This window comes from Liolophura sinensis, chromosome 1, assembly GCF_032854445.1.
Source record: "Liolophura sinensis isolate JHLJ2023 chromosome 1, CUHK_Ljap_v2, whole genome shotgun sequence".
In the NCBI taxonomy this organism is placed as follows: domain Eukaryota; kingdom Metazoa; phylum Mollusca; class Polyplacophora; order Chitonida; family Chitonidae; genus Liolophura; species Liolophura sinensis.
The window spans coordinates 75,396,512-75,411,039 of NC_088295.1; the positions used below are offsets into that span (position 1 = coordinate 75,396,512).

Sequence of the window (14,528 nt, forward strand, 5' to 3'; positions counted from 1 at the left end):
ATCAAGCTGTTTTTGATATAGTGGTTGGGTGTGAGACATTTTCCGGACATTGTAAAAATAAATCGGTATACATTGCCCTATATTTTTTTAACGTTCATTATGGGCCTAGGGTGCTGTTATATTTGAATTGAAAAAACTAAATCGAGCCATCTTGTTTTCTTTTATTTTTTTGATTGTTGCTTAACGCCACACAAAAGAATTTTTTATAGCCGCAATAAAATTGCACGGTTTTTAAGTAATTTATGGTTCGAGAATACCATGCACGACTTACAATAGGATCTATGCCTCCAAACAGACATTCCAGCCTTCCACCAATAAGGAAGTTCCGGGTCAATAATCGCAAGGTCATTTCCCAAAACGTTTGGCACAAACTACCAAAGAATTCAGAAAGTATGTAAAGTACGAAAAAAGGACGAAATCATACAAAGAGAAGCAGTCAACAGTTTTCAGTGATGTGAGAAATACGCAAGGTATGTTTTAGGGGACTTAATGAAATCTGTATTCAAATCGTGTAGTATGCTAGAAAATAAGTTGTCAATATTAACATATATATCTCAGTTGCGCTTTGACTGCAACTGTTTATATATCCAAAGAGGCGATTTAATTCAGCATGATGAATATACCGCTTATCCTCGGGTAAAGCAGAATTAGACACAGTCAGGAAGAGATTCTGAACCAGACCAGAGATTCTGGACGGTCTGTCCATATTTACTTACAAAAGAATTATACTCTTTGTGAAACTGAAGAAACTTGGAGCAAAGGCGTTTGATCGAAAATGGGGCGGTGACCAGTTTTATTAAACGCCCATGCAATTAGTGATAAAATTCTGTCAATTAAATCTGTGTGAGGAATTGAAGTATAAAGAGTGGAGAAATTCCAAGTGGAGATGTCTATATATTATACCTGCATGTAGTTCTTCAGTGAGATGTTTTGAGTTTTTTAAGATCCACACACAGTTAACCCCAGAATTTTTTTCAATTGCACCACAGTACTTGTTCCAAATTGACTATACTTCTTTTAGTGTCTTCGTGTGGATACAAGTTTGGCGGTACAGCCTCTTGATCCCGCAATAAAGCCGGCTTTGCATGGAGATTTATTCAAGTTTGCAATCCAATAAAGTTGTCGTGTATCGGTCTGACGTGAAGGTACGGATACACTCCTCTGTTTGAGAAAGGACTGCTGCTTTTCAAATAATTTCTCCAGAGTAGCCTACTGGTCGTTCGAGAATACGTTGATGTTGCATCAGTTCCTGTAGTAATATTAAGATCTTCAACAAGAACCTGAACCTGCGGATGGTCGTGGCTTTCCCCGTTCTCTGCCCGGTTTTCACCCACCATAACGCTGGCCGCCGTCGTATAAGTGGAATATTCTTGAGTACGGCGTAAAACACCAATCAAATAAATAAATAAATAAATAAATAAATAAATACAAGAACCTGCTAGTAATAATTCTAGCAAACAAATATTATATTACTGGGAGCTTTGTTCACAGGAACAATAACGTATTTGCTCTGAAGGTCATCAAGTACCTTTCACGCGGTAGGATCCTTCAGAACTTGTTTGGCTGTCACATGAGCATTAGTAACATGGTGGATTGCATACACAATCTTTTTCCTCACTAGCTCAAGCCAAGTGCCAAGGACTGAAGGTTCTACCATCTCCCGTTTACACCATTTTTTTCGCCAAGTTTGCCAAGTGCATCTAAGTATCATGTGCATATCTTCAGGAGACTATAAATAGCCTAACTAAAAAGAGCATTATTTAATTAATGTAATTACATTTATTCACCCTATATACATTACTGAGGCATCCATATAAATTTTTAGGTAGCAGTAAAATTCCGAAGAGCTTTTATTCCAAGATTAGAAGTAACAAATGTTGACAGTGGCACATGAAATATAGGCCCATATTATGGTTTATAAGCTTCACATGTAAAAAATGATATGAATAAAGCACAACGCAGGAAAAGTCTTGTCTCACAGTCTAGATTAAAAAAAAAAAATAGAATTAATTAAAATAAGAAACAAGAATAATTTATTTTATTCTCGAGAACTCTTATTATTTGATGTATTAAGTGACAAAGTCCAGTGACAAATTGCTTGTAAAGATTGTAGTTCAGAGTTTATTTGGGTAGCTGTGTGCATCGGGTTGTCAGAAGTTTTAGCACGACGGGCGGAAAGGGTTAGGCGTAGGTCAGTCCACAGGCCATCCAGGATATGCGAGCCCTGTAACACCACGAGCCCGCCCAGCATCCGAACGTCACAGACAGGCCACGTGACGAGGTCACCACGTCCACGTTGATGCGGGTGTTGTGGGACTTGTCGCTGTCAATGTGCACGAGGCCATATGAGACGGCGGGGGGTTTAATGAAGCGATTGGAGAATGTACATTCGTTGGGCACGTGGAAGCAGTTGGCCATGTTGACGCTGCTGTCACGTGGATCACAGAAGCTGCTGTCCACTTCTCCGCTTTCGCCTGTGCAATAAAAAAACGTATATCTATTGATCACCATATACTCAACATTTTTTCTATTATATTACAGTGTTCAGATTTATGGGTGGAGTGCCCTGTCCTACACGAACAGTGTTCATTTATTTTTTCTATTATATTACGGTGTTCAGATTTATGGGTGGAGTATCCTGTCCTACATGAACATTGTTCATTTATTTACATTACATTTGTAATTACTGGGTCAGATCACAAGAATTCATCAGCTCTTCGCTAGACAGATCACAGATGTATGAAACAGATTAGGCCCATTAGTTTTGCTTCATTGGATACACCCAACATTTGCTGGTCAGATCAGAACAATCCATTAGTTTTGCTTCGTTGGACAGACCCAGCATTTGCTGGCCAGATCAGAACAATCCATTAGTTTTGTTTCGTTGGATAAACCCAAAATTTGCTGGTCAGATCAAAACAATCCATTAGTTTTGCTTTGCTGAATTAGGCCCAGGTTTCTGGGTCAGATTGGAACAATTTATTAGTTTTGTTTTGCTGGATAAGTCCAAGGTTTGTGGGAAAGATCAAAACAATACATTAGTTTTGCTTGGTCGGATAAGCCCGAGAGTTGTGTGTCAGATCAGAACAATCCATTAGTTTTGTTTCGCTGGGTAAGCCCGAGATTTCTGGGTCAGACCAGAACAACCCATTAGTTTTGCTTTGCCGGAAAGGCCCAAGGTTTGTGGGACAGATCAGAACAATAAATTAGTTTTCCTTTGTCAGATAAGCACCAGATTTGTGACTCTGATCACAACTATGCATTAGTTTTGCCTCGCTGAATAGACCCAAGACTTGCTGGTCGGGTCAGAACAATTCATTAGTTTTGCTTCGCTGGAGAGGCCCCAGATTTGTGGGTCAGATCAGAACAAACCATTAGTTTTGCTTCGTCGGATAGGCCCCTGATTTGCTAGTCAGATCAGAACAATCCATTAGTTTTGCTTCGCTGGAGATGCCAAAGATTTGTGGGTTAGATCGGAACATCGCATTAGTTTTTCTTCGCCGGACATGCCCCAGATTTGTGGACAAGGAGAACAATCCATTAGTTTTGCTTTACTGGGTAGGTCGATGGTTTGTGAGACAGAGGGGAACAATCCATTAGGTGTGCTTTGCTGGATAGGCCCCATATTTGCTGATTAGATCAGAACAATTCATTACTTTTGCTTGGTAGAATAGGCCCCAGATTGGTGGGTCAGATCAGAACAATCCATCAGTTTTGCTTGGACCGATAGGCCCCAGATTTGTTGGTCAGACAAAAAAATCCATTAGTTTTGCTTTGCTGGACACACCCCAGATTTACTGGTCAGGTAAGAACTACACATTACTTTTGCTCGGTAGAATAGGCCCCAGATTGGTGGGTCAGATCAGAACAATCCATCAGTTTTGCTTGGACCGATAGGCCCCAGATTTGTTGGTCAGACAAAAAAATCCATTAGTTTTGCTTTGCTGGACACACCCCAGATTTACTGGTCAGGTAAGAACTACACATTAGTTTTGCTCGGTCGGATAGGCCCCAGATTGGTGGGTCAGATCAGAACAATTCATTAGTTTGGCTTGGACCGATAGGCCCAGATTTGTTGGTCAGATAAAAAAATCCATTAGTTTTGCTTTGCTGGACACACCCCAGATTTACTGGTCAGGTAAGAACTACACATTAGTTTTCCTTGGTCAGATAGGCCCCAGATTTTTATGGGTCAGATCAGAACAATCCAGTAGTTTTCCTTAGTCGGATAGGCGCCAGATTGGTGGGTCAGATCAGAGCGATCCATAAGTTCAGCCCTGTGAAGGTCAGGCGTCAAGCATGTCAGGAAATGTTGTGAAGGACATGTATTTGTAGCACGACAAATCATTTAGGTTCATTTATGCACGATACAAAAACTTCTTTAAGTTTATTCAGGTCTGAGAACGAAGGTGCATTCCGCTTTCATTCAGTGAAAAACTCTTCATTACGTTATACACCAAATAAAAAAATAAATTACAACATATACTTAAGAAATGTTTCACTTTTACAACAGCTGCTAATCAAATGTAAACACGGGTATGTGGCAAGTTTCTGACAAACTTTCCCATGTGTGACACATTTTTTGGAACTAGAATTAATGCCTTAGGAACAATGAGTAAAGGTTAAATCTACAAATTCTCTCGCCAAGGTCAGGGCTGAACCCCATCTTGTGTGTCAGCGGCGAGGGATTCCAAGTCATATAGTATATCCATATATGCCAATGGGTCTTAGTTATAATCACTTACCGAAGAGGCTTTGTTTGAAGTCTCCATCAGAATAAGTCATAATCAAGCTGCAAGGTCAATATTAATGGCACACTAGGCATCTTTGGATTTATTTATTTTATTGATTGGTGTTTTAGGCAGCACCCTGAAATATTTCACTTATTCGACGGTGGTCAGCATTACGATGTACCTTAATTTCAAACATGTCAGTGACAGTTCAGAGAAGATTCACACCTTTGGTTAGACGCGGTATACAGTATCACTGATAAAAAGTGCAAAGCGTTAGTCGGAATTTTTCCTTTCGATGAAGTCCTCCTCATAGCGGATAAGATGTAAGTGTCAATTGTAAGGGAGAGATCCAAATAGGTATCGCTCGGCGACAATCAGACCCTGTAGGGGTTTTACAGTGCATAACACGTAATACAGGTAAAAATATATACTAGTATATCATATGACAAAATTAACTACTTACATCTTGTTATTACCGCTCTTGAAGCTGAAAAGGCAAACAGTATATATTTTGTATTTAGTCGTGTCTTTCCAAATCATCTTAAACATGAATAAAATATATCTTGACATGTCTTGCAAGGCGAAAGACATTCATCATGGGAGACAACTTTGTAAGAATTTGGCAGGCCTTAAGCACTTGATGTCTTATAAATTCTATTTGTGATGAATACAATTGGTTTTCATGCCGATTGCACGTATACATTGCCAGTTATTTTAATGGGTGGTTGTGGAAGCCGATGTGCCTGGAGTAAACCACCAATCGTTGGCAAAATTTTCCTCCGTGTCTCACACAGATTTTCAACAGCACGGTGATCTCCAACGACCTTCATAAGCCCTTAAGCCAAACAATACATCGAACTATTTCATACTTAGTGTGATACATACCATATGCAAGAGAGAGAAACAGCCAGATGAGAGAGACAAATGTAGGATAAATCATCACAGACATCTGCGATAACCTGGAGTAAAAGTGCGAGACAATGCAAAATAAAACCCTCTAAATCTGCATATTTTGCTTTTAGTTATTTGATTGTTGTTTAACGCCATAATAAAGAAGTTTTCACTTATATACCATGCTGGTCATTTTTATCGGTGGTGGAAAATAACTGACGAACATTTCCAGATGTAATATACACATATGCATACCAAATCTGAATAAGACAAGTGGCCTTCAACAAAATTTAGACAAGTGGTCTTCAACAAAATTTAGACAAGCGGTCACAAGACCATTTATCGCCGACCGTTTATTATCACCAGTGATAGCCGAGGAATCAACTAATTCCCTGTGCAAGGCCCGGATTGAATCCACATATCGTGGTGTCCTAGCGGTTACAAAAAAGGTAAGCGCGTCCCTAGCCACATAACCACGGCCCGCCACAAACAACTTTTGTTTTGCAAAGTCTTTTAAAAAGAGGTAATATTTAGACACTTGCAATTTCCTGTTTTGCCTTATATGTCAAAAATGCAGGCTTGCCAGAATGCAATTTGTTTCCATTCGCGAAAATAATATTTGTTTCCATAATCATTATAGGTTTCCCGAAACACCGTCGATAGTGGAGAATGTTTAGAACATAAATAAGCACTATTGCCATCTTTCATAAATCCACACCAGTGAAAACGAAAAACACGTAACTTTATATTTGTTATAATATACTTGTTATACTTGTTTTAATAATCTGGTGACAAAAATTTTAAATAATAACATTTGTTTATCCCAGCTTTACTACTGTTTGAAAGTCCCCCCATTCACGTAAAGATGCATGTACCACATTGCGCGTTGGAATTCAACGTCTTTGGATGCCCTCAAATACTGCACTACACTACTGTAGACTGTCCCAAGTCATTGCAATCGGCCTAAAACTGGCAAATCACTGCGGCCTATAGTTGTCTTGTATGAACACATTTTTTATTAAAAATCTGTACAATTGGTGTCATTTCTATCAAGGTAAGAGTGATTCTTTAGGGTCTGTGTTTTCATACGTTGATGTATTTAGCCAGACCTTAAAGTAAATTAAGCAATTAAAGAAGTGAATTAAGGACAGTAAGGCCGTCTTGTATTCATGCCCGTCGGTAAGTGATATGCCCATGTTAATAGATAGGATCTCAAAATTTTAACCATGTTAAAACACAAGATATCAAAAATTTGATCAAAGACTTACCCACAGACAAACAGAATATAGGGCTGGTGGTCGTAGCTAAAGTTGCCCCAAGAAGGAAGTCACTGGAAAGATAATTTGAACATATATACATCCTTTACTTATATTTTTTCTCTCTGAATAATATGATGTCTAAAGTTTTAATTTTTTGTGGATTTTTCGTCCCAATTTATAACGTCACAAACATTTTTATTATTAATAATCCCAAACACCACATTTAAGGTTTGGATGGGTGTTTTCTTATTGGTAATCATGTGAATTGAACTCAAAGGTGGAAATAATAGCACAAAAAGTGAGTCTCAAATGACTAGCAACGAAAACTACCAATATATGGTCTATAAACAGAAATGAAGCATTTAACTGCAATTTTTTTCAGAAAAAAACAAAGTAGTTCGTATAATTTTTATTCATCGTTTCATCGATGCCAAAATGCATATTCCTTCACATTGTGTTCCTGGAGGAAAATTACAAGGAAAATAAAACCTACTTACCTGAATATGTCGAACTCTCCGTGGAGTGCAGTTAGGTGCTGTTCTTTCCACCTGTCGCCCGCCTGATTGTCAAAGATTCGTACATATGTGTGTATATAAGTTGTCCAGAGGACGAGCTATATGTGTTATTCTGCACAGCCCGCCCATTCACACCGAGGGCAGGGCGTTTAAGGGAGTGTAATATTCAGAGGCTTGTCATGCCACTTTCCGTTATGTCTTCATTGTTAATGACTGCTTTGTACACTTATCTTCAAAGACAGTCCGGAGATCGGTACATTGTTACTTGTGAGAGCTTTTAACTAACAAAGGCACGCGCGAATTAGAAGAAAACAAAATACCTCACGTGCGCACACTGGCCATGTACAAGGATGTGCATGGTACAATATCTTGTAGTTCACTGTCACGCGCATTCAGGAGCTTGTATCTTAAGGTCTTCGGCACTTTCAGTGATAATATACACTGGAAGCGCATTTACATTACACTGCTTTGTTTAGATATTTATTCAAGTGACGTTAAACGTGTACCTGACAAACCTCCTGATTAAAGACCGGATCCGATAGGGCTGCAGTCAGATTTAACCCAGCGACATGATTGGTAGGGAGGTTGGACTTCCGGCGGAAGTCATGGTGCCTTCAGCCATCACGAGGCCTTTTGTGGTTCAATGACGCGCAAAAAGCAGGTCCTTTTTACCAGGTATGCTGGATGAGGGACAGTTGATTTCAATGCATCTGGTTGTCTTTCCCACCACTAACTAGGCCTATGCACGTTTTTTTCTTCTGCTTAGCTAGCTTGAAGCATTGCAGATAACAAATCCTATACTAGAAACACTTAATTAAGTATAATCGACATGACCATATTGATCGATTTTTGATTAACTTCTAACAAGAAAATTCTTTAATTATACGATGGTGATTAATTTTATCGGTGGAGGAAACCGGAGTGTCCGGGAGAGACCATTGACCATGTTACTGTCAAACTTACCCACATCTGACCTACAGATTTGGTCATCATAGGGGTGGAAGTAGTCAACGAACGTTATAGGCCTACTATGCAACGGCCACACGACCATCGGGGACTGCTTATATTCACACAAGCAGTAAGAGCGGGGCAATTAAAAAAATTTCTTGTCAAGGTTTGAGCCATCACCTCATTAGTCCTAGCCTGTGAAAGACCCCTCTCAAAGAGATTAATATTCACTTATTTATTTATTTGTTTGTTGTTTTACGATGTACTCAAGAATATTCCACGTCTATGACGGCAACATTATGGTGGGAGGTAGCATAACCATTCGCAGGTAGCTGACAAACCTTCCCACTTACTACCAGAGGGGAAGCCAGCATGACCTGGACTTGAACTCATGCCGATCGCACTGGTGAGAGGCTCCTGTGTCATTGTCCTGTTCTAGCATGTCAACAGTCAGGACACGAAGTCAACGCCTACGATGATGGACATTATTTCAATAATAAACAACCTCTACCCACACGTTTGAGGATTATTTTATTAAGATATTGAGATGATTGATTATGAATCATCCATCGATTTACTTGTAGCGAAGATTTTTAACACTGTATAACATAAATCGAGTTATGAATGTATCATCTTAGCAATAATGAAATTGTGTCTGAAATTACATAAACGATATGTAAGATTGAGACTATATAAATTGCGCAAAAGCACGACTATATCTACTTGGAACGAATATTTTATAATGATAATATGTAGTATACTTGTATGCTTTACATAGGTCAGAGTAACAGATAGGCAGAAATACATGCACTAATATCAAATAATTTAATTACAGAACTGTCTTCCATTCTGACAGTCATAGTTTATTCAATTAAAACATATCTTTTTTTAAAAATTATTAGAACTGTGTACATTGCTACCTCATACTGAAATAAATCTCTACTGATTTCTCTTGATATTTTCTCAACACCGTCCTTTACTCAACACTGTCGTAGGCGCAACTTGTCTAACTGTCCTTATTGTGAATAAACTACCACCCAGCGCAGCTACATTGTAGCGACATACTTTCGTTCTGGCTTGGAACTCTTGGATTAATTGTCTTGCTATGGAACACAAAGTAAGACTTCTCATGCGTTCTCTTTGACCTTCATTGTGACCTTTTCCATGGTGTACTTCTCAAGCATGCCGTACCACACAATACAGCTGAGCATGTCTGGTTCTTCCGGCTGGCAGTGCCTGCCGTTCAGGTTGGACGCATAGCAATCATTGTACCACCAAGCCCCTTGGTACTTTAAGGCGCAGTTGATTGTCGGGTTCTTATCATTGTCTTCATCGTGCGTGGAAAACTCCATGCCGTTGTGATTAAATTTGGAGTCCTCGCGAAGTATGGAATCTACTAAATTACCGGTAAATCCTTGGACGTGAAGGCGGAATTTGTTATTCACACTCTCGATCCAGAAATGGGAATATTCGGCAAAGTATTCTCTGCCATACCAGTCCATCATTTCAATCCGTAACCTAAAACAGTTCAAGGGCCAAGCAATCAGTGTACTTGGATCGTTGCGAAAGTCAAACGTGAAAAGGGTAATGATTGCTAAAAATTCTAAACATCACAGAAAAGACAAGTGAAAATAGTTCACAAGAGAATAAGTGTGGACGCCACACGAATGACATCTTTTGCGCTAATGGATTAACAATTTGTTAATTTATCTGATTGTTGTTTGTCAATGAATTCAAGAATTTTTCACTTATATGACAGCATTCATTATATATTTGCTGGATGAGAAATTAGATTTCTGAATATCCATTATCCACATCTGCACATCAACATGTACATAATATTTGCGTCAGCTTGACTTCCAATTTTAACTTCAATTTTAGAAATTTCTACATCTACATCGGGGCATGTTGTCTTTGAACGAAAAATACCAGTATATGACATCATTACAGCCGTGTTTTGCACCGAATGGAGAGTATCAGAGTCACCGAAGCCCGTTGGGTGTAACATATTCTCGTTCTGATGTCTCACGTTTATAGTTATCATACTCGGTGACATGGCATCGTTAAGGGATAACTGAAAAAAAAAATGCTTACACCGACTTCCCAAACTTCACCTATTTTCTACTGACTCAAAATCCGTTTGAACACATGGGCCTGTATAATTCGTTTGTCAAAATAAAAAAAAAAACGCAAAGCATTGACAAGTTATTGGTTCATTTCACATGTCACGTAAAAGTATATATATTAAACTGCTTTTATACACTTCCATAGTACCGACTGGTACCCAGTCTTTCTGTACCTTGCCTATATTAACGCCTAGGACCATATGTGGTCAGAAATCACGTACGGGAACACTGCACTCTCTCTCTCAAAATGACATGGCGTAGACGTAAACTTTTGTCACAGGCTATATGCCATACTTTATTAGCGCCCGAGTTTCTAATTTTACGCCTTTCATCACACAACAGAATCAGTATCTACGAAGGTCTGTTGTCCTGTATTGATAGATGTACATAATTTGTGAGAAAAATGCTAGAAAATACATCATTAGTTACAGTAACCTGAAAATTGTATACGCAATAGTCAAATCGCCCAACTCGTATCTATGGGAGATCAGAGCTCAAACCCTATTCAGGTCTTACCTATTAGTTTTGCACTGTCCACCAGTCATCTATACAAGTTTTTTTTTTAGGTTTTGGTTGTAATCATGCTGTACATAGTCTAGATAAAGACAATGCATGTATATAAAGTATTGTTAGAGACAAAGGTTGAGACAGATTGTTTGTGTTTTCTTATATGACTTCCTGCCTCATCACCGTGATCACTGTGACCTCCGCGGTGTCCAAGATTTCTGCACAAAATTTACTAGTGCTGGCGGTGATGTAGAGCGAAAGGTAGAGATCGACGCATGCTCTGTAAGGAGTATGAGGCGTTTGAAGAAAAGACGTTCTTGATGGTTGGCGTTTATATGTGTGTTCGGTTCGCTGTTTAATGCTATGTGAGGCCTCAGTAATAGCAAGGGAGCTCTGTTGTTACACGGTAACGGTATACCATTGAAACGATGTTATAATCTGATGTCTATCTAAATATAGCAGATTCTGGCACGCACTTATGGTATAGACAAATCATTCATGGAACATTTCTCTATACATATAACACAAATCACTGTATTTTGACAGATCAAGCAGCTGTTCGTAATTGTCCTCACAATTAATTACATAACAGACACAGGTGCAAATGGAAAACAGAAGTCGCACAACCAAAACAGAGCGACACCAGTCTGCATTCTATCTTATTTGCAAAAGGTGAAGAATCATTCCAAAAATTTCACAAATTCGATCCCGATCCGAATCGCAACCAATATGTATATCTAGCCCACGGTCAAGCTGTGCACACAAGGACAAGCTGTACACCCACGGTCAAGTTGTACATACAAGGTCAAACTGTAAACCCAAGGTCAAACTGCACAACATTTCATCCAAGTGCATGCATAACTTTTTCCGTGAAGTTGCGGATAGTTAGAAACTCTTACAGACAAATAAACGGAAACACAACACCTTCGGCGGGGAAAATACTGGTCTGTAAACACCAATTTTTGTGGCAGGCACAGAGCACAATATCAATCTGAAACATTAATTTTAATCTATATGTTTTAATCTGGATCACCGATTGTCGTGTAAATCGTAAGATACTTACTTATATTTGCTCTGTGTAGTTAGATAATGGATGTTATCGTTTCCTAGCCAAAATTCTCCATCCATGTTTCCGAATCCTCGTCGGTAGGACTCCCAGTTTTGGAAAAAGTTTCTGAAATATTACAAAGAAACAATTAAAATATTGATACGCTACGCTTAACCATGCTTTAAACGATGTTTGGGTTTGTCAAGGAATGCACCTGAATGATGAAACCGTTGCACAGCTTTTGTCGTAATAAGCTTTCTTTGATCTGATATCATTGGGAAAGATAATGAAAGTGACGAAAGAAGTATTAATTGACAACAAGAATTTGTAGCTGGGTATCGATTGGTTGCTTGGTTGATTTGGTTGGTTTCATAGGCCTTTATAATTAAAACATTGTAAAAAAGAATTCCAATTCATTCCATTGTTTCTTGTCTTTCCATAACACTAAAAAAAATTCCGTTATTCAATGAAAAGTCTACGTACACAGTTCCGTTATAGCGTTTCTGTATGACAGTCCACGTGTTGTCACAATACACTTTCATTTTGCCCGGTCCCCGGAAAGGACGTATTAAGTAGATCCCTGGCCTCCCCATTAACCGGCAGTCAATGTCTGTCGGAGACAAATATACAGACACATCTATTCAACAAGGGTTGCTCACGGTACGGTATATTTGTTGGCAACGGCAAAACCATACAGCATGTTGGCTGATAGCAATCATCGGAGACCACAACCGACCTTCGCAAACACACGGATGGCACGGTTGTGTAATGCAGCCACCATATTATGGACAGATTACCGTAATAAAAAAAAAATCAATTTATATTGCAAAAACATTGCGAAAATAAAATTATGGAGTTAAATGCTGAATATACTTTAAATGTTTTCATATTTGAATTTTATTTGTTATACTTCTTTCCTAGCTTTCAGGAATCATTCCAGTTTTATATGGTCGTTTTTATGGCTGAATACTGTTAGTGAAAACCTAGTATCAACCAAACAACCAAGAATTTGGTGTGGAAAACGTGTTCAAAGAAAATTACCTTGGTTTCTCTTCTCCAGATCCTGTAGCCGTTTCTCCAGCGCCGTTCTGGATACTCTTTCTCGTCGGAGGTTCTGTATGATTCTGTTCAGCACCGGATGTCGGGAACCATGTTTGGTAAGGTCCAATGCATCGTCCAGCTGAACTTGTAGACGGTACACTTTGTCCTCCAGATGCTGCAAGCTGTCCCTGTCCCCCTCATCACTAAGCACGTCACTCACGCGGTGTTCCAACACGTCCAGCCTGGAATTAAAGCCGTGTTTTATCTGCTTCAGGTTTTCCTCCAGCCCTTTAACCTGGTCACAGCCATTAACGGCGCTTACTGGAACCCTCAGCGTCAAAGAACAGGTACTGTCATCAGATTCTTCCGAAGAACCCTGCTCTTCTGAAGATTCTTCGTTATCATCTTCTGAGGTTCCTCCGTGCATTGTTTCCTCTTGGGTGTCAGAATTGTCTGCAGTTTTTTCTTTCTCTGCAGTATGTTTTGACAAAGTAGCATCCAGGGAAAGTTCTCCCTTAGAAGACGGTGTTGATGCCGTGGAACTTTGTGCCTCGTACACCGCTGTCGATGCGTAACTTACTCTCGTCATAGCGAGAAATACAACAAGCAGCAGGAAGGCTAAAGATGACAAACTGGGAGCAATCATATTGTTAATACAGAATAAAGCCGTAATTTGCAAGCTAATTTCGCTTAAAACCCAAGCTCTACTTACGTAAAAAGCTTCGAAGTCAAGACAAATCGGAAAGGAAGAAAGAAGTTGGCAGAATAACTTTAGAATAGCTTCTCCTGGCAGCTGAACTTCAGTCCGTAATGCTGTGTTGAATTTACGGTCAATCAGGCCCAGATATTCTATACACGCAGAAATGCGTATTTTAATTGATGTATACGGGGTAAGAGGCGGACATTAACATTCTGGAGTCATGAACTTTCTCCGGCGTCTGTCATGTGTAGGCCATATGTAAGATATCAAGCAGTTACGTAGAAGACATTGTCCCACATTCAAAACATTCAACACATCGGATAAACGTTATGAGCAAAGACTTGTATACATGTATGCCAGTCAATAAACAAAAAGAAATAACAAGTAATGAAATCATGCAATCAGTTAAGCATGATATCACGAGCTATTGGCTCATAGTCGGACAAAGAGCAATCAGCTGAAAACACAGTCGACAAAACAACAGACGCAATTTATTCATAACACCATCATTTGCACTGAACCAAAACAGTGTGTAGAAACTATCTATAAAGTAGTTTTTAAATTCGGTTTAAGCTGTGACACCGTGCGCATTTTGTCTACATAAACGTACACAATATTTGTTAAATTCGCTTTAGCTGTAGCTGTAACACGCTGTGCAGTTTGTCTACTGAAAGGTACACACAGTATCTGGGAAATTCGGCTCGGCTATAGCTGTAACACGCTGCGCAATTTTTCTACTATAAGGTACACACAGTATCTG

At 39.2% G+C, this 14,528-nt stretch overlaps 2 protein-coding genes across 2 annotated transcripts; both read right to left on the reverse strand.

Annotated features, from left to right (window-relative positions):
• Positions 1–1,829: 1,829 nt before the first annotated feature.
• LOC135482075 (uncharacterized) lies at positions 1,830–7,641 on the reverse strand. The gene is made up of 5 exons (XM_064761909.1): positions 7,381–7,641; positions 6,893–6,954; positions 5,619–5,692; positions 5,197–5,220; positions 1,830–2,474 (listed from the first exon to the last, which is right to left on the reverse strand). The coding sequence occupies exons 3-5, from the start codon at positions 5,680–5,682 to the stop codon at positions 2,182–2,184; spliced, it is 381 nt and encodes a 126-aa protein (XP_064617979.1). The 5' UTR covers positions 5,683–5,692; positions 6,893–6,954; positions 7,381–7,641; the 3' UTR covers positions 1,830–2,181.
• Positions 7,642–8,866: 1,225 nt separating this feature from the next.
• LOC135481704 (fibrinogen-like protein 1) lies at positions 8,867–13,733 on the reverse strand. Its single transcript, XM_064761374.1, has 4 exons — positions 13,069–13,733; positions 12,511–12,637; positions 12,043–12,153; positions 8,867–9,864 (listed from the first exon to the last, which is right to left on the reverse strand). Exons 1-4 carry the CDS (start codon positions 13,712–13,714, stop codon positions 9,474–9,476), a joined length of 1,275 nt encoding a protein of 424 aa, XP_064617444.1. The 5' UTR covers positions 13,715–13,733; the 3' UTR covers positions 8,867–9,473.
• Between the last annotated feature and the right edge of the window lie 795 nt (positions 13,734–14,528).